Here is a 23,134-nt window from a genome sequence, read left to right on the forward strand (position 1 = left end):
TGCTGTGAAGTTGTGCATGCAGCCAGCATCTGTGCATATGTGCAAATTGGTGATTAATCAAGTAGCCAAACAGCAGACTGAATGCTTTTTAATGGCGAAGAGAAAAAGTAGGTCACGTTTAGAACTAAGTAAAGTGTGATGCAAAAGTGGGGCTTACAGTAACAATCCTCTGCACCACACTTATTTAGTCTCTAAAGATTAAATAAAAAGAACAACTAAGAGAGATTTGGTCTATTTATTTATGCTATTGTCGTGGTTGTGTGTGTTAGCTCCCACCCAAGACATCTGATTGTATTTTACTCAGCAACAAATGATTTTCATTTTAGCTGTTTTTTGAATTGTGCAGCAGTCACTTATAAAATAATAGATAAAGTTGACTGTCACTTGTTCGCCCAGATTTCTCTCTCCTGAAATGGAGGACAGCGTGACACTCTGTGGCCCCCCAGTCCTCGCAGCCATGTGTTGTATTAAGGCTGCATTACATTATGGACCAGTGAGTCACAGATGCGGCAGAAAGGCTGATCATCAATTATTATACCTCAGTGGATCAAAATGAGCAGATCTGCTCAAACCCATGTCCCCAGTGCTGGCTTAGAGCTGCTGAGCCCCTCACACCAGCAGCCCCTGTGCACCTGCAGCTCAGACACCAGGCGGACCGCACCAGGCCAATGGGACATGCCTCCAGACAACATCTGCCTCCCCTCACTGACCTGCGAGTCAAGCCAACTGGAGAATCAAGGGCATCCCAGCAGAGCTCCTGATTTTATCTCACACTCGGCCACTGCTGCGGCCAAACTTACTGGCTCCCGGGGACGTTCCAGTCTATTTTCTCTTTCACTCTCAACTCACTTTAGCCAATTGTTTTCTTTTTTTCACCACAGTAAAAGTACTCAGGCTGAATCTGTATCACTGTCCATTTTTCTTTTTTTTGCACATTCAATTTGTATAAAGGTCAAGCTCCACTAAATTATTTTTAAACATTAGCAGCATAAAAAAAAGCAGCAAATGCACGGTGAATACACTGTGCAAAATGTGCTATATTGTATCATTTTCTCAAAATGCTTTTGCCTTTTTCTCCCTTTCTATTACTGCATTCCCCCAATCACTGGTGGGGAGATTTAGCCCTCATGAGTGTGATGAATTAGTGGGCTCCAGGGAGCCGCTGTATGACAGATGCCTGACACTTCAAATCCAGTGGGACCACGGCTGAATGGAATCAGGACAAATCAATGCTCCCTCGCAGGTGTCCGGGGGAAATGGGGACAAAGACACGCAGTCTGCTGTTCATGGGAGCCCCTGGTGCGGCTGGAGCTCCTGATCTGTTTGTGCATGCATGGGGCAGAGCACAGCTGACTGACCCGAGCAGAGCTGCAGGGCTTTGGGGACAGATGCCTGAAGAAGCAGCCGGCAGAGGAGCTACACTTGACCACGGTGGCTGTGATGAATGGTGCAGACTGATGAGGTTTCTACACAAAGGCTGATGTCTGATTGAACATCTGGATGGACTCCTACTGTTTCTAATTATTCCTCTTTCATCTTAACTTTATGTTGTACTTCCTTCTACAAAATGTCTATCCTGGTGATTGCCTGTCCTCACCTTTCCCCCTTGCTACTTTTGTTATGCATTTCAATCACAATTGATATCAATTTGTTTTTGCTTCCTGCATGGTAAGTATCTTTCTTTTCACATTCTGCACAGCAAAGACAAATCAAACCTTTCTTTTCTTTCATCGGCCCTTCACTTCATTTGTCAATGTTAGCGAACCGTGAGTGGGTTTTGAACTGATCCTTTTGTAGGTGAATACCAATTTGTCAGCAGGAAATGCATACATTGATCAGAGACATGTTCCGTGACAGTGCGGTGCATCTTAATCCCCATCATGCCCGTGCATTCATACATTTGATTAATGTACAGCATGCTAATCTTAAACATGCTATATATAACATGTGTGGTTTGTTTATCACCTACCAGTTAGAATAATTGTCTGGAGATGTCTGTTTACGGTGTGCCTGCAGGTGCGCGAATAACCATGGAATCCAAATTTTCATCCCTTACTTTTTCAAAAGGCATAATTTTTCAGCAAAACATTACATTTCTTTTGAATGACACTTTTAGCTCAAATATGCTAATATGTGAAATATGGACAGATGGCATCATAGCTGTAGCCGTCTGTCATCATATCATTGATGTCACTGCGGCAATACTGCAGCCATCACTGTAAATGGGATCTCATAAAAAAAAAACACTTTATCTCATAGTGGCGCCTTATTGAAAAATCATCTCAAGAAATGTGACAATGTTAGGATTTTAAATTGGTTTTGGCTTGCATTTCTTCTATTATTTATACGATCACATCATTCATTTAGTTATAATTCTTGGGGGGGCAAAAAAGTATCCATAACCGAGTGTGGGGTGAATGTACTATTGCCTCGTGTAGAGCGCTCTGTGACAGGCGCTGTACAAACAAATAAACTTCTACTTCTTCTTCTTCTTCTTTGTCGTTGTCTTCTTCTTTGTGTTCTTCTTTTTCGTTCTCTTCTTCATCTTCTTCTTCTTCATTGTCTTCGTCTTCTTCTTTGTCCTCTTCTTCTTCATCATCGTCTTCTTCTTTGTCTTCTTCTTTGTCTTCTTCTTCTTCATCATCATCGTCTTCTTCTTCATTGTCTTCGTCTTCTTCTTTGTCTTCTTCTTCTTCTTCATCATTGTCTTCTTCTTCATTGTCTTCGTCTTCTTCTGCGACTTTTTCTTTGTCTTCTTCGTGTTTGTCGCCTTCTTTGTTGCCATCTTCTTCGTTGTCCTTCCTTTTCTTTGTCCTCTCCGTCTTCTTCTTCATCATCTTCTTCATCATCTTCTTCATCGTCTTCTTCGTCGTCTTCTTCGTCGTCTTCTTCGTCGTCTTCTTCGTCGTCTTCTTCGTCGTCTTCTTCGTCGTCTTCTTCGTCGTCTTCTTCGTCGTCTTCTTCTGCGTCTTCTTCTGCGTCTACTTCGTCTTCTTCTTTGTTGCCTTTGTCTTCGTCGTCTTCTTTGTCATCTTCTTTGTAGTCTTCATTGTCTTCTTCGTTGTCTTTTTTTTCTTTGTCGTCTTCTTTGTCTTCTTTGTTCTCTTCTTCTTCTTCATCATCGTCTTCTTCTTCATTGTCTTCGTCTTCTTCAGTGTCTTCTTCTTTGTCTTCTTCCTTCTCTTCTTTGTCTTCTTCTCTGTCTTCTTTGTCTTCTTCTCTGTCTTCTTCTTCGTTGTCTTCTTTGTCGTCTTCTTCGTCATCTTCTTTGTCGTCTTCTTCGTCGCTCTCTTCTTCGTCTCTCTTCATCGTCTGCTCCTTCATCATCTTCTTCTTCGTCATCTTCTTCTTCACTTTCTGAGAAACGCACTGTTTCATTATTTACATGAAAACCACAATAAGCAACAAGCTACAACAAAGTCTAAAGCTGCTTTAAAAGTCTCATTTACTTACTATATGCACCACTTTACACTGAAAATAAAGTCCATGTGATGCATTGGTATTTTTTTTTCAGGGCAAGTTGTCCAGGAATCTTTTGCTTTATATTCCATTAAATGCTATTGTATGATGACTATTTTATACTTTATTACAACATTTGGGCTCCTGGTTGATGTCAGCTGCGTTTCAGTGCGACACGAGCAGTTGGTCCGAACACAACCTGCAGCGGGCGACGTATTGATGCATGTTATTTTGGTCAATAAGTCCTTCTGAGCACAGGCCATCCTTATCCTTGGGACCGACTGCTGGTGAAAAATGAGAACGGGATGAGACCATGCATTTTAATCTGAGCGGGCAGGCATTTTATCTTTAAGAGGGCAAGGGAGAGGGGGAACGGGGGGGGCTACACTTCCTATAACCCTGTCTGAGGCTCATTAATGCAGCTGCTAACAATGAAGAACACCATGGCTTCTGCTGAAATACAACAGAAGCCTCTAATGCCTGTAATGGCTGTAGTAAAATACAAAAGCATAAAGATCTCTGTTCACTATTTAGAGACAAATAACGTGTTTTATTTAATTGGAGCGTTATAGCACATTGTTCTGGACCACGAAAAAAAATAAAAAATAACAAGCATTATCATTTTTACCTCTCATGTCTTATTATTTGGGTACATTTCGGGGCATCCTGGTAATATATAAGAGCACGTTATTCACATCAGGAGTGTTTCAAATATTTCCACAGTCTTCCGCAGCCACACAGGAAACAGTATTCCCCGTCGAAACTGCTGTCTAATTGGAATTTTTTTCGATGATTAAAAACAACTATCTGCTCTAATTTGCTTTGCGACACCAAAACACATGTGCACTTGTAACCCCTCTCTAAAGTCTGGCCGAATGTTAATGCGCAGGTCCTCCAAACTGAATATGAAACGGAGTGGGATTTTTGTAAAAGCTATCTATAACAAATGGGCTTGAATAAAACATTAGTGCATGTATATTTTATAGCTTCCCATGTATCCCTGCTGCTTCTGAAGGCAGCAAGCTTTGGGCTCTTTCATGCAGGTACACTACTTAGAACCTCAGCTCTATCACACAGAGGACACTTGTTATTGTCTTACGACCACAATCATGATTAGAATTTTGCTATTTTACAGTGAACACTAAAAAGAGGCTTCCCAATTTCTAAAAACTAGTTCTGTTTTGGTGTGATTGAGAGGACTGTTCATCTTTCTCATCTCAGTCTGAATATGCATCACAAACCATGTTCCTGTAAAGAAATCACAGAATCAATGGATTGGAACAAAGTGAATTGCTGGCTGGGCCCTTGCGCTTGTATCCTCAAAATATCTCAGAGACACGATCTTCTTCTGATCATCGAGATACATGACGAGAGAGAATCTGTTGATTTTCAAATGTCACTTGCAATTTGCAGGTTTCACAGAATTTGTTACTTGGAGATATCAGCATTTGGCATGAGAAATACTGTTTTTTTTTTACTTTTGCTTTGAAAGGCTGCTGAGGCAGAATACGGCAATGACAATAAGCATTTTGCCATGAGTTACATGGAAAAATACAGACAAACCAGTGGTTCCAACCTTGTTTTTCTGGCATATGCCCAATCTTTCATTTTTCCACTGAATACTCCCCATCTCGACAGTACTGGCCATTATCTAAATTCAAACTTTTTTTCTTTTTTTTTTTAACTGCAAAACATCATTAAAACTAACTTTGCTTTGGAAATGATAACAAACTAAACTATTTCATTTCAACTTCTGTTTTTAACCAGATATAAACCAAGTACCCCCTGCTTCTGCCACTCCTACTGCAGGCAAGATGACATTTTCAAGTGTTGGGCCAGTTTTCACTCTGAACATAAACTTTCAACAGGTAACAAAGGATCTGGTCTGATCTACACAATAAGGCACTTTCCCTCAACACTTTTCATCCATTTATGTGGAAAACTGTAGCTTCAAGGGTCTTTTTTGAAGATGTATTATACTCTCCACAACAGCTGCACTTAAAGTTGCAGCTACTGACATGGCAGGTTTCATTCTGAAAGATATTTCAGTATCTCATTCCAAGCCTGTTTTGTTGAGCTTTAAAACCACCCTAAGCAGGACATTTTTTAAATTTATTCAGTAATAACAAGTTATTTTGTAATATTCAGTATCTAATATGTCAACGCAATAAGCCTATATACTGAAACTTGACTTCATACATTATTCAGAGTTTGGTGCCAGAACTCTAGACAATTTTGATCATGTTTACTCTTAAAATGGAAGATATGTCATTATGTCAAACGTTTTTCAACAAGCTGAGCTCTCCCCTTCCCTCCCTCTACTGCCCCCATTGTAGATATAATGGATATTGCTGTGTATATAGTGGTAACTTGTCTTTTTGCCAAGGGTTTTCTGTCAGTAATCCAGAATAACTTGTCTCCCCCCATGCAAACGTCTCATTTACATGAATCTGGTAAATGGTCTCAACTTATATAGAACTTTTCCACCTACATTAGTCACTCAAAGTGCTTTACAGCAGGATCCACTCACCCATTCACACTCATTAATACACCAGTGTACGCAGACACTGGAGGCACGGTGGGTGAAGTGTATTGCCCAAGGACAAGAACACAACAACAGTGCGCGCCACATTTGGATTGTTCACCCACTAATAACGTGAGCTGGGTTTAGACCGTGGTGAGACAGGTTAGTTTTACCCACTGATGATGTGTTGTGATGTGAAATAACAACACATGGATAGTATAACTAGACCAAGGGAAAAAGAAAACATGACAAACCCGAGACTGCCTGACAATCAGACTACAAAATGTTTTCTGAGGCTTACATCGTAGGACCTGTAAAAGACCAGCACCAAAGAAACTGTCCACGCAACAGTGTTGGCATTGAATAGTTTGTCCTTCCAGTCAGTCCACAACAACAACTACCCTTTTTGTCAAATTGTGTCGGTGAAGAGCGCCTTGGGATTTGCTAGTGTTGCTGTTCAGATATTTGTCCACTGGTAAAAGAACACAAGTAGGCACCACTTCACAGGCACACAAATTCTTGTGAACAAACGGGATCCAAAGAAAAGTTTGTGAGAACTAGGAACGTGCTGCAGCTGTGGCAATACACTGAAAATGAACCGTTGTTTTCAACCATTGGAAACAAGAGCTTGCACTGTTCCTATTGTTCACCGATGAACATAAATGTTTAGAACAATTGTAAAATGATGGATAATAATTGGTAAGTCCATTTTTGAATAAGCCTGAAGTGAACTTGAAAACATGATTGCTTTGGCTGCCAAGGCGCTTCAAGCACAATTTTACGGACCCCATATAGCCTGCTAACTTTTTAAACACTCTTGCAAGACACCTTTTACAACAATTCCTTTGGGCCATGCACTGAAACATATTGATTTTCTTGGCTCTCTTGTTATCTTTTATGATTAGTCCTGCTGAAGGAGATGTGGATGATTGCCCCAGAAAGCCCCCCTCGATCATCCTGGTTTCACACAGCACTTTGGCAAAGCAACAAAGACTAGTCTTAATAGTGTGGAAAGGGGGTTTCTAAGATGACACTTTCTGGTCGTTTGAAGCGGGGCGCAGGGAGATCTCGGCGAGCCAAGTTGACTCCCCAGGATCAATAGCTCGTCTCTCTCTCAGACAACTGGTGTGGCATTTGAACCAGATAAAACACCGGTCTCCCCCTCCGCCCGACCTCTGAGAACTGAACGCTTCCACCAAATCCCAAATCGGTTCAGATAGGGATACAGACAAGTCTATCGAAATCTCCTCATCTAAGGTAGCTCAGACCCCCATTGTTTAGCGGAGAAAGTGAATATGTAAATTATTCACAGTTCACAGCCTCTATAGAATAACTTTGTCAGCAAATACAAGTAAAGAAAGTTGTTGGTCCGAATACTCACTCTGCAATTAAGGCTAGAGAGCCAATGGCAAGTACAAATCCAGCATGTTGTCAAAATATTGTTTGTGGCTGACGGAGCCCCTTGAAGTGTAAAACAAAATGTCCTTAACACTAAAACGACTCCGCACAGAGGAAGGCTTTAGACTCCAGACCCCAGTTTGGAGAAAAATCAATTTAAAATGCTGAAATCTTAATACATTGTAAAAAAAAAAAAAAAAAAAGAAGCTTCATTTAGCTCTGTTACAGACCCATGGGGAGGCTGTAAAAAGTTCTAGGAGCCAGAAGGCACAAAGTAGTTTATTTATTTATATCAGTGGGAATATATAGCAGGAAGCAAACTGGTGCAAAAAAAAAAGAAGGCAGCTAAAGAGAACTTATCATGTAGATCGCAGAAAAGGCGTGCATTAGCAATTCATGCACTGTATGAATTAAATATAGATCCCTGTAAGAATATCTATGATAACATGACGGTACGCAAGGTCATGGTGTGAGAGGAATGAGGAGTGCCCCGGGTAAGTATCATCCATTACAGTTGGCAACAAATTCTTATGGACTTCAACCCAAACTGAGCTTGGAGCAACTAGCACATGTCAAATGAAACTTTAGGTCCATACGTCGTCTTTCGAACCTGTGGCGAGCCAATTATCCGCATCTGACGGCACTGACGCTATGAACAAGGGTCCTCTTTTCTCTGGCGTCGAGTCTCCGGTCTTTCCCCCCAGGTCGCCCATGACACTGGAACACTAATTACAACTAATTGTTCCACGCCGAATGGATTTAGTCGCTTTGCAAATGATGATGCCATTGGTCAGTGTCACAGAGTTTCCACACTCACGCAGAAAAAAAAAAGAAAAAATGAACGGGGGAATGAGAATTTGCACAAATGAATGTAATTAAGAAGCACATTTATTTCGTCTAATTGCATGAGAGAAGCCTTAAAGTGAAAGCGAGATTGGATGAATTATTAACGTGGAGGAAACTGTACTGAAAGCTATGATGCTGTTTGTGTCCAGAAATCACAGGCTAAGTGTCTGGATGAAAAAAACAAAAACAAATTGAATCTATAGGCAAGCTTATTAATACAATCATTGCAGCCGCAAGACTCCTAACGTGCTGCGTGTCGGGGTGCTGCGATCTTGTGCTTTATTAGTTCGAATATTACTCAATGAGAATGATGGGGATGAGGAGGAAAAGAAATGAATGCGCCGAGAATAATGCAAGAATAGATGTAAAAAAAAATAAAAAATAGTTCAGTAAGTTCAGATGCCCAGACGGAAAGTTAGCACCGGACATTTCGGCTTGGGGCACCAAAAAAACAGCAGACTGTGAGCACAAACATTTTAAACATTCAAGCCGTATCAGCCTGTTTGGCACACTAGATCAAGTCAAGTGGCCTTTTGTAAAGACAACCAAAAGGGCAGTTGTTAATCAGTCAACTGGAAATTCAGTCTGAAAGCTATTAGACCTCAGACTTTAGAGACATGGAAATCAAAGAGTCCAGACCATGGTATGAGCTTAGTCATTAATCAGATTAAATGTCTGCTGGCATCAGGGACAATGCATACTGTATTGTCCTTCATACACCATGAAATCAAAACAGTAAAAGTATGCACTTTAATTTTACGACAAGTTATTGCTTATAAGAAACTGATGCTCTATGTCTGTACCTGAAATTTCTAATGCGCTTCACAGCAAATTCATGATAATCTTATTAAAGAGGGAGTATTTAAAACGGATCAACTTTTAATCGCAGATTTAGACTGACAAGGTGTAAGCTGGTCATTCGAAAGCCATATGCCACAGATTAAGATACGCCACTATAGCAAAGCACCGCTTTTTAAGTTCGTTCTCGGCACTAATGCAGTACTTCAAAAAACCTGACTTTTCTGAGCTGCTTGTAAGTGGGCAAAGGCACATAGCTTTTAAATCCCTCAACTCCGTCAACAGGAGAAAGAAATAAGTATATTACAAATCATCCAGAGAACAAAATTGTCTATTGTTAGAGAAATGTGCAGGATTTAGACGGAGGGATTTGCTCCCACTCTGCCGCACTTTGTCTGAAAGCTTAGCACTGTTGGCTGACATGGTGATTTTCATCGTTCAGGAGAAGCTTTTAGGGATGTCATTTTGGTAATGTCTGAAAAGTACAGTCCATAACATAATACAACACATAGCATGACTAGTTATCAACGTAACAATAGCAACACATAATGACACGGCTTTGTATGTACTCCATTAGAAACAACAGGCTACAGTGATTTGGTGGCAGCTCCGTCACTCCCGGTGCATCCAAATGAAACAGGCTGAAAACAGGGACCGAGCGGATCTGCCAAATAAGACTCTCAAGTGGAACAGCTCTTATTTCCAAGCAACGCTGCGCTGCATACTGTAATGTATTCTACTTTTTGATGTTTGGATGGAGCGTTACTATTTGGCCAAACGGGGACGGGTACAATTCATCACTCGTAATCGTCGCCGATGCACTCTTCTGAACAAGGAGACGCGAGACAGACTGGAAGGGGTTCGGACTTTAAACTGCACGTACTAATGATTGGCAATATTCCGCATTGGGCTGTTTGTTAAGACACAAGCGGAAATATCAGAAGTGACGGAACAATGTGTGACAAGGGATGAGACTGAGGAAGAGTGATGGCAGGTTACTGGAGTCAGCCCACAGGGGGAAGCTGAGGCCCATAAAATGAGCATCCGCCTTCCTCATAAATAATAGATACATAAAATGTCATATGAACTTTATTTCAAGTGTGGGTGTGCTAATAAAGATGCGGCTTTAACGGAGTTGAGGAATTCATTGTCAAAAGAAGGCCAAACGCTCCGCCTTTGGCACAGACAATTGCTCAGAGCGGATGACATTCAGGAGCGGTCTTAAGCACCTTTTAGAAACAATACTATTCCTACTTCACCGTTTTCTCGCCACACGCTCGATTCCTCTCCATAGCCCACTTCTATTTCCTCCTCCTCACTATACTTCTTTTTTTTTTTCTCCCGATTTCCACTTTCCCTGTTCTTTCTGCTTCACAAATTGAGACGACACGATAAGAGATTGCCAGCACCGCAACTGGCCTGGCGCTTATTGATAAAAACTATATCTAATCCATCTGTGCCCCCTCTGTCAACAGACCCCATCTTTTTTTTCTTTTTTTTTTTGTTGAAGCGGTCAACACGCAACCTCTGCTTTTCAACGGGGCGAAACGGTTTATCTTAAGTTCGCGGGAGAAGAGTCAGAACTCTTCTCTGTAAATAAAGCGAATGTGAACTCAAATCATGTCCGGGGAAGATGGAAGTGTGAAGGTGCTAAATCTGATTTAACACCCGCTCTTCTCCGTTTTGAATTTTAAATGAACAAACGATTTTAATACAAGATATGCTAAAGAGCTGGTTCAGCCATGGTATTAGGCAAGTAGAAATGAGTATCAACTTTTATGCCTTTAATAGAATGGTATGCTAATCAAATAATCCTATTGTATAATCAGTTACAAAGGTGCAACAGTCATGCAGTAACCGTCCTTGCTAATATGGTAATGTTATCCAAGAATTAAGTGAAAGGATTAGATTTAGTTAAATCATACACATAATGTGCTGCGAGCCTGTATTAGAGAGCAAATAGGAATTCCACTGCGTGTAATAGCATAAAACTATTAGAATAACTGTCTCGTATTGTTTGCACGTCAAATCTGATCCTGTTCTGTGATGGCTGTCAGTCCGACACCCTTTTTTAATAATATTTGCAGAGCGATAAGGTTACAGCGATGAGCCTTGTGTGGCCAGATAACCAAAATGACATTTTCCTCATATTCAAATACCAATATTAGACATAGATATTAAACTTTGTGGCGAGAGTCTCCAGTGCAATTACAAGACAGCGCCCACAGATTTAATGCATTAGCAGCTTCTTCCCAGTTTTAACACATATGACTCTCAGGGGATTGTGGGTAATAAGTTCAGCATTTTGCGTGAGTTTATGAACTATGAGATGTTTGTCACTGAATGCTAATGGGACGATGAGCGATTGCCTCTGAATCACATACATGAATCAAGGGGTGTCGCAGGGCGCATTTTAAAGAGGCCAGCTGGGGAGAGATTCTTAGATATGCTCGTGCTAAATGTGTGATCGCAAAAAAAAAAAAAAGGTCGGCCGGGTCGAGTAAAATAAAAGCAATGACAAACTTAGCGGAAGTTGACGAATAGCATGTGGGAAAGACAGTGGGGGGAATGCAAATGAGAGGGAAATGCTTGCAGAGGGATGTCAGCCATCTTGTCGAATGCAGTACAAATGTATTCACGATCACACCATAGCCTTGGGTTCTTCAGTACAGCTGCTGCTGTTGCTGCGGGGAGGCCGGACCAAGAACTGGGAGCAGAGATGTAACAAGTCCGAATGAACAGCAAACTCAGACATGTTTCAAAAAAGATGGTATATTTCTTACAGTATTTTATATCAAAGTTTAGATGTAGGAAGCCTCAAAGAGAAAGGACACAGCTGTTTTATGAGAAGAGACTTGCCGTAAGGAACGGCTTTTACCCCTAAAGTAAAGCTCACGCAGACAAACCTAGTCCTTAAAGCAGTAACATAACTCATGCCCCTAGAGGCCATAAGCGCCACTGCAGGTGTCGTAGCATGTTACGTTTTTTTACTCATTAATTGACCGTGAGAGTAAATACTACACTGACAGAAAAGACAAAGGGAGAGAGGGATATTGTACATCCAATTACACAATGGAGATATTTTTTTTCACTCTAACTTGGCTGTAAATACTGTTTAAGTGGTGCTAGCCCTCAGTTAGCTTTGCCCGTTAGCCTGTTAGCTTCTTCTTCATTATTCTATTAGTGTGGCCAACCCGGTGGCAGTGAAGTTGCAATTGTGGTTTTCTGGCCAGAGACACCAGGGGGAGATGAAAGACCCCCCAGTCATCCCATTAACACTTATATTACCCCCAGAGGAACTACAGAAAGATTTATTAAGGTTAACAAGTTACTTACTGCTGCTTTAAGATAGTCAGCGCTCGAACACAAATGATTAAAAGGATTGTTGTCAGCATTCTGTGTTATTATCTGCCCGTCATTTTCAGGGAAAAAAAGTCCTTGAAAATTAGTGTATTACTGACATTGCTGCTCCTGTATGGATGCCCATTTTGCCAAGGTCACCAAGGTCATTCTGATCTCGTGCAAACAGGGCTAATGACACTTAATAAAAAACACCAACAAAAAGCAACAAGTAAATATATAAAGAGATCGTGCTTCGTCCATGAAACAGATCTCAAACGTGGTATGGATGGAGGTAATAAGGACTAACTATGAGCGTGAGAAGAATCATACAAAGTGCCCCGACAAAGCCAGATACGGGATCGAATAAGAACCAGACATTTCCACTTCTTAACGTGTGAGGGAGAAGTGAACTGCTCCCCAGCACCAGTGTTCATATAGTCGCTGCATTTACCAGTTGCAGCAAACTCAGTGTAGTGCTATGCAAATACGGTCGGATATTACCCGGGAACATTGTGATACAAGCTGTACCTTGTTACTACTGTGCAGCTGGATATAATTCAATTCTAACAAGAGCAATATGTGTACAGCTCTATATTGTTCAATACCATTTGCTCAATATCGTGTTGAGGGTACATTTGTTCTTGTTTATGTATGTGATGGAATTGGATGAAAATATTGGCTGTGACCAGTAATGTCTCAAGCTTACAGAAATTGAATGTTAATACCTAAAACAGAGACCGTGTCCTAGACTTGAATAGTAATAAACTTTCGATTGTCATATATTTACATAATATTACCAGAACCTCTATAGATGCTGTTTATTGATGCAATAAACAGCAGTATATAGCCAGTGGTTTGAATAATCTTTGCATTCAGTCTAAAGCTATTTAAGCAGTCAGAAAGATAAAACTATTTAAAAACATAAAATTATTACATCCTAGACATGTCAGGGTCTCTTATATTAAAGCCACTGTACGCAATTCTTATTTGTGGTAGAATACATTTTCCACCGCTTGTAGTATTGTGCATGTTGTAATTTTCTGCTCCTGGTTTGTCTCTGCCTTTTTGGCACTAAGTCTGAATGCTTGCGAGACTTGCTGCGCCATGCTTTATCCAAGATGGTCGGGCTCGATATTGTGCAGAGCAGGTGTGGGAGCTGCAAGTATGTGATTTACTTTGACTTTTCTTGTGTTTGTGCTAATGCTACCGCTCCACTATATTGTGGCAGGGCCAATCAGTGGCAAAAAGAGGCAAAAGTGGGCGGGGCGGAATAAGAATTGTGTTTTGTTGTTACAAAGGCTGTGTTGCTGATTGCGTGGTCCTGTAGGCCAGGTCCATGCACTGGATGGCGAACTAAGGCCTCGAGCCTGAAACTAAGAGTGCGTCCATCTGCCAGTGCGATAGAAGGCGCTGCAGCTTCTCCCTCCCACACTCACATAAGTTCACTCAGCCTTTTTACAACTTGCAGGACTTTCACCAAAACGGTGGACTTTTTGCAAACTTTGGTTGCGCTTTATTCAAACAAACTCCCAAACTCTAATGTGTTGGACTGTTCCACAACAACTTTGGAAACAATTTTATATATATATGTAGGATATATATGTATATATATTTATACCATGGTCTGGGTGAATACTTGATTCTGATTGGCTGGAGGGTGTCCGTTAAAGAGTGATAATATACACCTAGTCTGGCAACAGCCTACATCCTCACTATTATTATTACTATTACTTACACTGCAGTATCGCGCATGCTACAATTGTGTCCGATGTCATTGTGTGTGATGATCAAAACAGAAAATAAAATGGAAGATCGCTGTGGGGTGCCGTTTTTGGGAGGACTGAGATGACAGTAGGAATGTATTATGATGTGTTTGGACCACAACTAACAGTTTAACAAGCTTTTTGGGGGTTTTAAAATGACACAAAACAAATCGAGTACAGGAGTACAAGAGGTTAAACCCCACAATTGCCACTTTGGCCACATAAACCTCAATCGAAGTATAATACCTTGATCATTTTTTCATACAAAATAAATGTAAACATTTCATTGTGACTGGGAAAATATGAATTGGCTTTTGAAGAACACTGTCGAGCCCTGCTTCTGACAGTTTTTTTGCGTTTTCTTTCATGAGGTAGAATTTATTTATATTTTTGTTAACTGGGTCTTTTTATGAGGAACAATATTAGGCAGTTAGCCACGCAGTGACAGATGTCTTCCGAGTCATTTGAATAAATTCTGCAAGAGTTCTTATTTCAGAAGTATAAATATCTCCCACTATTTCATGAAAACAGCAGTGGTATTTTACAAAAAAACAATCGTGAATAAATTGCCGGCAATAAACGCAGATGGAGGAAAATGAAAGGGCAGAGTGACTTACTGGATTCGGGATCGGAGTTGCCATCGCCCTCTGTGCGGCTGTTGGGAGAGGTCTGCTCGTAGTACTCGTCCTGGGGGAAGCTGAGGGGCAGGGGCAGACTGGTGCTGGTGGTGCTGCTGGGGTCGGGGTCGCCCAGACCACTGTCACTACAGCTCTCCTGGGAGCCGTCCGGGAGGTGGAAGGTGACGCGCCGCTGGGTCTACAACAAGGAAGGAATAATGCCATTGTAGGTAATTATGTTGTGACTGCATATGGTAAATAACGGCCAATATCTAAGTATACAGCTAAATATACAGATAAATACTGTAGATTATCTAAGTATTTATAGTCATTCTAACAAATCAGAGCTGCGATTCATTTGGGCGCTATTGTCATGTTGTTGCTCATATTTATATATTTATTTGTTATATTTTATCTTTTCTGAACAGTCATAAAAGTACAAATGATTTCAAGTTTGCCTCAATTAAGGAGAGGTCTCTGTTTCACACCCGCCCCCTGCTGGCCAGCCCTCACACCTGCGCAAGTAAACTGCGGCCTGATGACATCATCACACAGCGCTGTTTGTTTTGATGTCAGGCAAAAGCATGAGCCATGGCACGTGAAATGTGAAGGGAAATAATCCCAGCGCCATGAAATAATGCAAGTCTGCTTTGCGGAAAAAAAATAATAATAATAAAAAAAAAAAATCCCTACTGCATACCCTTCATAAAGAAATCTATCATTTTTTAGTCCTTTTTAATCATGTCACACAATACTTGTATTCTTGTTTTCCTTAAGCTCCACCAGTGCATAGTACAGACATAACCCAAAGTGTTCTCCCTCCTTCATACTCACTTCATTTGTGGCTATTTTTTTTTTCTTAATCTAAATAGCACAGTTGCCAAAATAACTCTACAGTACACTTACTTGAGTTAAGAGTGGGGTTATGGCTTGGAGTAACCAAGGCATACATTTGGGTTTTAAATGTAACCTTTTAATAGTTAAGCACCACAATGAAAATTCAGCAGGGCTCTTATTAGTGTTTTAGCACTCCAAATCGGCTCTTTAGAAACGTTGAGAAAGTCACAAGGGTTGATGCACAGCTTTCTAATGTGAGTTTTGGCATTTAGTGTCTCAGCTGGGCAGCTCGTAGTGAGGAAATGTCAGGCATTAAGGATGGAAAAAAACATGCAAAAATATCAAAGTGTAAAGTTTTTGGCTACTTATTTAATCCATTCTTTCAATTATAGCTTACTTATTCAGTGCTGGGCTGTATGTTATGTGCTGGGTTCAAGGCACAGTGGGCTGAGACAGAAGCAATAACAAAGGAAAGGCCAACTGCACTTTTAGAGATGTCAGTCAGCTGCCTCAAGGACCGAAACACATGTTAAATGAGGGAATGGAGAGCTACCCACTCCGTATTTAATGACTTTTAGGCGTGAACTTGAAGGGGCCACTGGTAGGGGAGAATTGATTAGCTTTATGGCTCTCAAATGGTCCAGGTCGAGCCCAGGGTGCATTCTTGTTTTGGCCTTGTTAGTATCTATGGTGCCATGGAAGTGCCCAAATCAGGCAAAAGCTGCTTTTTGGATCTTTAACAGTTACCGTATTTTCCGGACTATACAGTAAGTCACACTTTTTTCATAGTTTGTCTAGGGTTGCGACTTATACTTAGGTGTGACTCCAGAGTTCTGAGGAAAGGAACCCAGATCTCCACAGACTCCTCCCACACTCTGCACTCTCACTACGCCCTGTTGCCGTCAGGGCGCAGGTTCAGGTCCCTCCCTCTGGGGACAAAGAGGGCGACCTCCACTTTCCTCCCGACCTCCATCCGCCTGCTGAATAAATGACTGTGTGGACCTTGGTCTATCAAAGGCCCACTATATTGTTTTTTAATGTATTTATTATTGCTGTATGTTGTTGAATGTCTGTGGATGTGCTGTTTTTATCGGGCCCGTACTAGCACTCGCACTCCTGCAAATGAAGTTCCTAACGGATAAATAAAGTGAATTTGATTTGATTTATATATCAAAATATATAACTTCACATGGTTGTTATTTGGTTGCAGAAAGAAAGTTTGGAATGAGCGAGAAACTTGTGAGGGACTGGCGAAAAAAGTGGAGTTACTCTTACTGCAATGAAGATAATTAGAAAAGATAATTGCGGGATTAAAGCTGGAGGAATGAATTCGCAAATGAGAGCTTGAACAATGGCGGAGGAGGCTTGTCCACGGTGCAGTTACGCCTCCGTGGCCCGGTTGTTTCCAAGGCTGCTGCGACCTATAGTTTAGCTATTGCACTGCTCTCCACTCCAGGAAGAAGTGCACCCTCTTGTGGCATTTTGTATAATTACATGTGTATTTATTTATTGGTTTATTTGGTTGGGACAGTGCATGTTAATGAACATATATGGGTCTCATGCATGTAAACAAGCCACACCGGATTGTAGGTTTGGGCTAATTTCCATCCGTAGTCCCCCATGCACACTCTCAAACACACTCGCATTCATCCTGTACATGTTTTTAGTGGTAGGAGGAAACTGTAGTACCCGGAGAAAACCTACACAGATTATGCAAACTCCACACAGAAAGGCCCGTCCAGGTGGGAATCGAACCCAGGACCTTATAGCTGTGAAGCACGAGCGTGAACCGCTGTACTACCTTGCCGCCAGTCAGGTCCTAGTCCTAGACCCTAGTCCTAAAAAAAATTGAAGCAGCCCTAAAAATGGCAGACCAAAAATATAATGCTTTTGGCCAGTCTTTTGGCCGGACTTATACCTGCTGATAAACTGATATGTGTGTGCATTCAGTAGCACATTTCTCGCTGTATTTCAGGGGAATGAGCCCCTATAGAATCCTCACATTCACTGTAAAACATTAAGCTACAGGAGTCCTGATAGAGGTTTCAGAGTTTAGTTTAGTCTGCAGCTTGTGTCACAGCCCTGTGTCAGTGAGAGGACAAAGGGGCAGAGCACAGGCTGCAGAGGACCAGTGGCTGGGCCTCCACTGAGAACCACTAACACTGGATATGTGTCTGACACAGCCTAAAGTACATATTACAGGTTTTTGTCTCTATTATTCCTGATGAGTGATTTGATCATATTATATTTGTTTGAAAATAAACTTTATGTTGATTTCATTTGTTTCATCGGTGACACAAGACAAATTCATACAGCTCTAACTCACTTGTGACACTTGTGACAATAAGAAAGCAAAATAGCTAAGGATTAAGCAACGAGGAGCCGCGCATTAGACGGTTATAATGCACGACGTGGAGTCAAGAACACCACGACGCGCAGCGGAGTATAAATAATTTTATACCATGGTCTGGATGAATACTCGATTCTGATTGGCCGGTGGGGGCTAACAAGAGTGCATTATTTTCATATTCACCTTATTCCGGAGGCTCGCATGGGCGCCGCCATTAATAGTGCCCGCCCCTTTTCTCCTATATGTTAACATGGGACTGGAGAAGTCCACATAAAAGCAAACGCTACACGAAAACAAAGCCGTGTTTTGGCCGCGCTGAGACACGGTGCAGTGTTGACATGTTGGTGCAAATGAACATGGGACATTTTACACAAATCAATCTACTCAAAAGATTTGAGCGGAGAATATTTTCCCTCATTCTCCGTTTAAATGAACGGGCTTCGCACTCGACCGGAAGTGTCTGTACAACGGAATGGTCGAGACAACGCAAAAAGTGGCAAATAGTGGGCGGGGCGGAATAAGGTGAATAACCGCACACGTAGTCCGGTAGTTACATCACTGGGATATCACTCCACTGTAGAAATCGCCATAGTAACGCGTTAACACAGCTGAATCAGATAAACGCTTAATTAGTGATTGACAGGAACGAATGAGATGGATTTTGTGGCGAATTTCAACGTTTTTGGCCAAAACACAACTTTTGATAAATGGGAAGTAGAGGAGAGTAAGCAGCTAGGTTAGCCTACTGTTAATAAAATATGAGCTTTCCATTTCTATTGAAAACGGTTAAGGCACTATTCATTATTTTCAGGCGTACATAAAAATGATCCTGCATTTAAGCAAATTTGGCGGATTAGTAAAGTTAAACATAAACGTTTCAGTTCGTGGGGCCCAGGTGTAAGCGACTCCACCACAGCTGTTTCCATAAACAGTTGAGCTCGTTGAGCTAGCTAGCTAGCTTCAGGTTAAACAGCGTAAAAGTGAAATAACCCCTGCCCACGAGTGCCGCACATCGGTGGTTACTTCCACGGAAAAGTGCCGGGTTAGTCCTGTTGTGTTGTGATTCTGTGCTTATGTTGTTTCGTTGCGCCTGACTGAGATCCTCGTAGCTGCGGAGAATGACTCGCTCTGAGACGAGCCTTCAGTGACCGGCTAATAACCCACATAAAATAGTCCCGGTAGTCTGGCAAATTTAGTGAGTTTAGTAAATGAAAAAAAAAATTGGCTATAAAATGTTCTGTTTGTGTGACCATGGTATAAGCGGATTAAACAACTCGGAGTCGTGCATTAGACGGTTATAATGCACTCCGCGTTTGCATTATAACCGTCTAATGCACGACTCTGAGTTGTTTAATCCTTACATAACTGTCATATGCTCTTGAAATACAATTATGCCACAATCTGATTAGTATCCTATACATTGTCATAACAAATAATGTCTCATTTTGAATATATGTATTTTTACAATTACATTGCAATGTAATTATCCATCCATCCATTTTCTTCCACTTTTCCGTTGCCGGGTCATGGGGGCAGCCGTTGGAGCTGCCCAAATCATACTGCACCAGCCCCTTATGGCTCCTCCTGCAGGTGGTGGGTGCACAGTGGGACGGCTTCACGATTCAAACCGGGCCTGTTGGTCTCTTTGTCTGACCCGTCACCTAGGACCTGTTTGCCATGGGAGACCCTACCAGGGGCACGAAGCCCCCGACAACAGAGCCCCCAGGATCATTCGGGCGCTCAGATCCCTCCACCATGTTAAGGTGGCGGTTGCAGGAGGGGGCAATGTAATGAGTTCATCTAAAATGCCTCAAATTACAGGGAATTACATCTGTTCGGTTCAAAATTTTCTGAGCGAGAACCCCCAAACCCTCAGGTGCTAAGCACCTCTAAAGTTGAAACTCTAAAATCACCCCTGCCGTCAGTCACCAGTGTAACTCTAGACACAAACCTTTTTTAACCTGCATACAGAAAAAGTCTGTCAGGTATAAAAGCCTGACAATGACTGAGGAATAATTAGCATTTCTTCAATGTGTTTATTCTTTATTGACTATGATACAATACACTTGTTTAAATGAAAAAAGTTAAACTTTGGCATTTAAAAGGCCAGTCATATATTAGTAAATCCCAGACACTGCATTCATCATCTTTACATGCTGTTCTGAGGACTAATTCCAAAATTGCATCCTGTCACCAGAGGGATTAATTGAAACGGTGGCCTCTTAACCCAAAAAATGATTTCTAGTCTGCAGAGTCCCACAAATGACTGCTGAGATAATAAACTCAGAATAAATTTAAAATCGAGACCCTGCGATTATAAACCACAAGTATTAAACAGGTTAAACTACTTCCTATTTCATTTTGCCAGATATAGACACAAAAGAGGGACAAGGGTGGTGGGAGGTGGGTGTCTGAGGAGATGCAGGCAGGGTTTGATTTGTAACGTCTTGCAGATCACAGACGTCTGGGCATTTTCCTCCAGAAGGCGCGGCGGTCTTTGATATTGCTGCAGGTTTACAGAAGTTCGCGCTGCAACCTTTCTTTGTAGCTATAAAAGCAGCCTGTGTTGGTAATAAACTAATGGAAGTGGTGTTTTTTCTCCGAGTCTTCCGTGAATTGAAAGCGTGTGTCTAATTTTTTTGCGTATTTTGTAAAAAAAAAAAAGATCAGAAAAATGTAAGATATTTTTTCGCTTTGCAATATAACACACTCCACTCAAAGCAGTGGGAAGTCAAATGTCATGTTCTGAGTTGTAATGTTGCAGGGTTACAAGCGGAGCATATAGCGGGAGCAGAAGAGATCAGCATTCTTTCTTTGAGCTTGTCTTGGTGAAAAGAAGACATTTCAGAGGATATATAGCACAGCTTCAGTCTGTCATGATTTTGCGCATCAATACCGCAACACGCACAGAAGACCATAAAACATAATTAGGCCCAATGCTTATGGCACCGCTTGTTATTCCTACACACTATTTCACAGATTTGTAGTTTTTACCTCACAGTCTTTTTTTTAATCATGTTTTATTTTTTGCTGCAATCAGGCATAATTATGACTGCCTGTCTTCAAGCGTTGATTCATTATTGTACCTTCCATGGGCCAATCAGAATCACTTTTTTTAAAAATCTATGATCCAGTTGTCAATTTGCCAAAATCAGCTACCTTTTTCTTTTCTTGTCTTTCTTTTTTTTTTTTTAGCTCATAACATAATAATATCCGGGTTCTACTGCTGTGATGTGTGTTTTCGTTCACTCAAAAACATAAGGACACATTTTGTCTTTTTAAAGGGTTCGGACTAATTATTCAAACATATGATGTGCAGGTCCTTTGTTTATGAAAAGTCTAATTTTAAGTGGGAAAAAAGTCACAGATCATATAGCTTTGAATTGAGCCATTGTTGCGCTTGCAAGCTAAATCCATGTGAGAGCTATTGTGACATGTTTTCCGATGGGGATTGCCGTCTCAATGAGTCCAGGGTTGGCTGTTACATGGGCTATAAACAGAAAGTGTGTTGTGCCCATGTTTTTTATGCTCTTATTAAAGCAGAACAAGAAGTAACTTGTTTTCCTTAAACAATCCTTTTCGTAGTACCTCTGGGGGTAATGATTGGGGGGTCTCTGGTGTCACTTGCTATGTTCCCTGCCTCCGACCCGGCAGCCCCAATACACACTAATGGAAAACATCTCCCTCGCTGCTCTTACATGTTTACAAAATCACTTTTGGCTCACATTTCTGAGGTTCATGACATGGCAGACAGTTTAGTCCTGACTCTTCTGTCGAAAGCTTTCGGTTTGTTGATGAACATTTTTGCCTGACGTTGTTTCTTGGTTTAACACGATCAGAAGAAGCTAACAGGCTAACGGGCAAAGCGAAATGTGGGCTAGCGCCACTTTAGCAGTATTTACAGTCAAATTTGAGAATTTTTGTGGAAAAAAAAATCTCCATTGTGTAATTGGTTGGTGGCACAATGTACAATATCCTTCTCTCTCTTTGCTTTTTTTCTGTCAGCGTAGTATTTACTCTCACGGACAAATAATGAGTAAAAAAAAAAACGCAACATGCCATGACTCCATGACTCTACGGCCTCTAGGGCAAAAGTTTCTTACTTCTCCTTTAACCTATTCACGTTATTGTAATTGGATGGATTCCAACATTTCACTGCTCCCTGTGGATCAAATAAATACAATCTTTGGATTAAAAAAAGCTAGTTCAACATAGTGGGAGGAATATATCAGGCATTGACCAGTGAGTATTTAAAAACATATGGTTTTTTTTATTTATCTCAAGAATTATATAAGTTCTAAATCCATGTCAATGCTAAGAAACCCATCGATAACATGAGGGTGAATGAACCCCACACCTTGTAACAAACTACTCAACACAATTGTTCTGTTTTTGATGGTTAATAACAATATATTGCAGTAAAGATATATAAAGGGAAGCACAGTATTCTTCAATTCAGAGCTGTAAGCTTTCATTTATTCTATGTATAACCCTTGTGGGCTGTTTAATTGATGAGCAGTGGACAAGCACTGTTTCTCCCCAAACTTTTCCCATGGTGACGAAACTCTGTATTTCACAACGCCTGTCAGGGGTCATAAAGTGACATCTGATACATATAGTCTCACACTGGGAAAAGGGAGAGCACCCTTGTCTGACAGGGATGTAGAATGAGCTGCCGAAAATAAAGTTAACAAAACGGTTCATTTAAAACTAATCAGTGAAGGTCGGCTAGCCTGAGTCTACACAATTAGCGCCCTTAAAGCACTAGTGACTTCTTTAGCTCTGTGGTGTTGAACTACCAAGCTTAATACACTATTTACTTGATTCATCAAACTCCTGAGGCTGCAAATCACTGTTTGTGAGTGAGAGTGAGAGGAAATAGACAGAGAAATCAGACAAATGGGGGGTGTAAAGGTAATCGAGGCACCATTGATTCCATTCAAAGTAAAAGTGGACAAGAGAGGAATGCATTTGGAGGTTTTAGCTAAATTAAACTCGAGAGTAAAATCGTTTCGGGAAACTACCAAGACTGGATTTGTTAATAATTGGACTAAGTTCCCAGAGAACTATTCCAACATTTATGGCATTCAATAATTAATTCAGTATTAATTTAATATTTAATCTTCATTCTTTGACAATTTTATATCAAGTTTTAATATTTGTGAAATGTCTTCCACCTGCGATATTTTTACCTTGTTTC

General features: G+C 41.0%; 1 protein-coding gene across 1 annotated transcript in view; it reads right to left on the reverse strand.

Annotated features, from left to right (window-relative positions):
- pcdh11 (protocadherin 11) overlaps nt 1-23,134 on the reverse strand; it is a 181,464-nt gene that overhangs the window by 63,645 nt on the left and 94,685 nt on the right. The window contains exon 5 of the mRNA XM_079556374.1: nt 14,748-14,946. Within this exon, the coding sequence (XP_079412500.1) occupies nt 14,748-14,946 (199 nt within the window). The remainder of the gene's footprint in view (nt 1-14,747; nt 14,947-23,134) is intronic.

The sequence above is a fragment of the Gobius niger genome, assembly GCF_951799975.1.
Source record: "Gobius niger genome assembly, chromosome: 5".
NCBI lineage: Eukaryota > Metazoa > Chordata > Actinopteri > Gobiiformes > Gobiidae > Gobius > Gobius niger.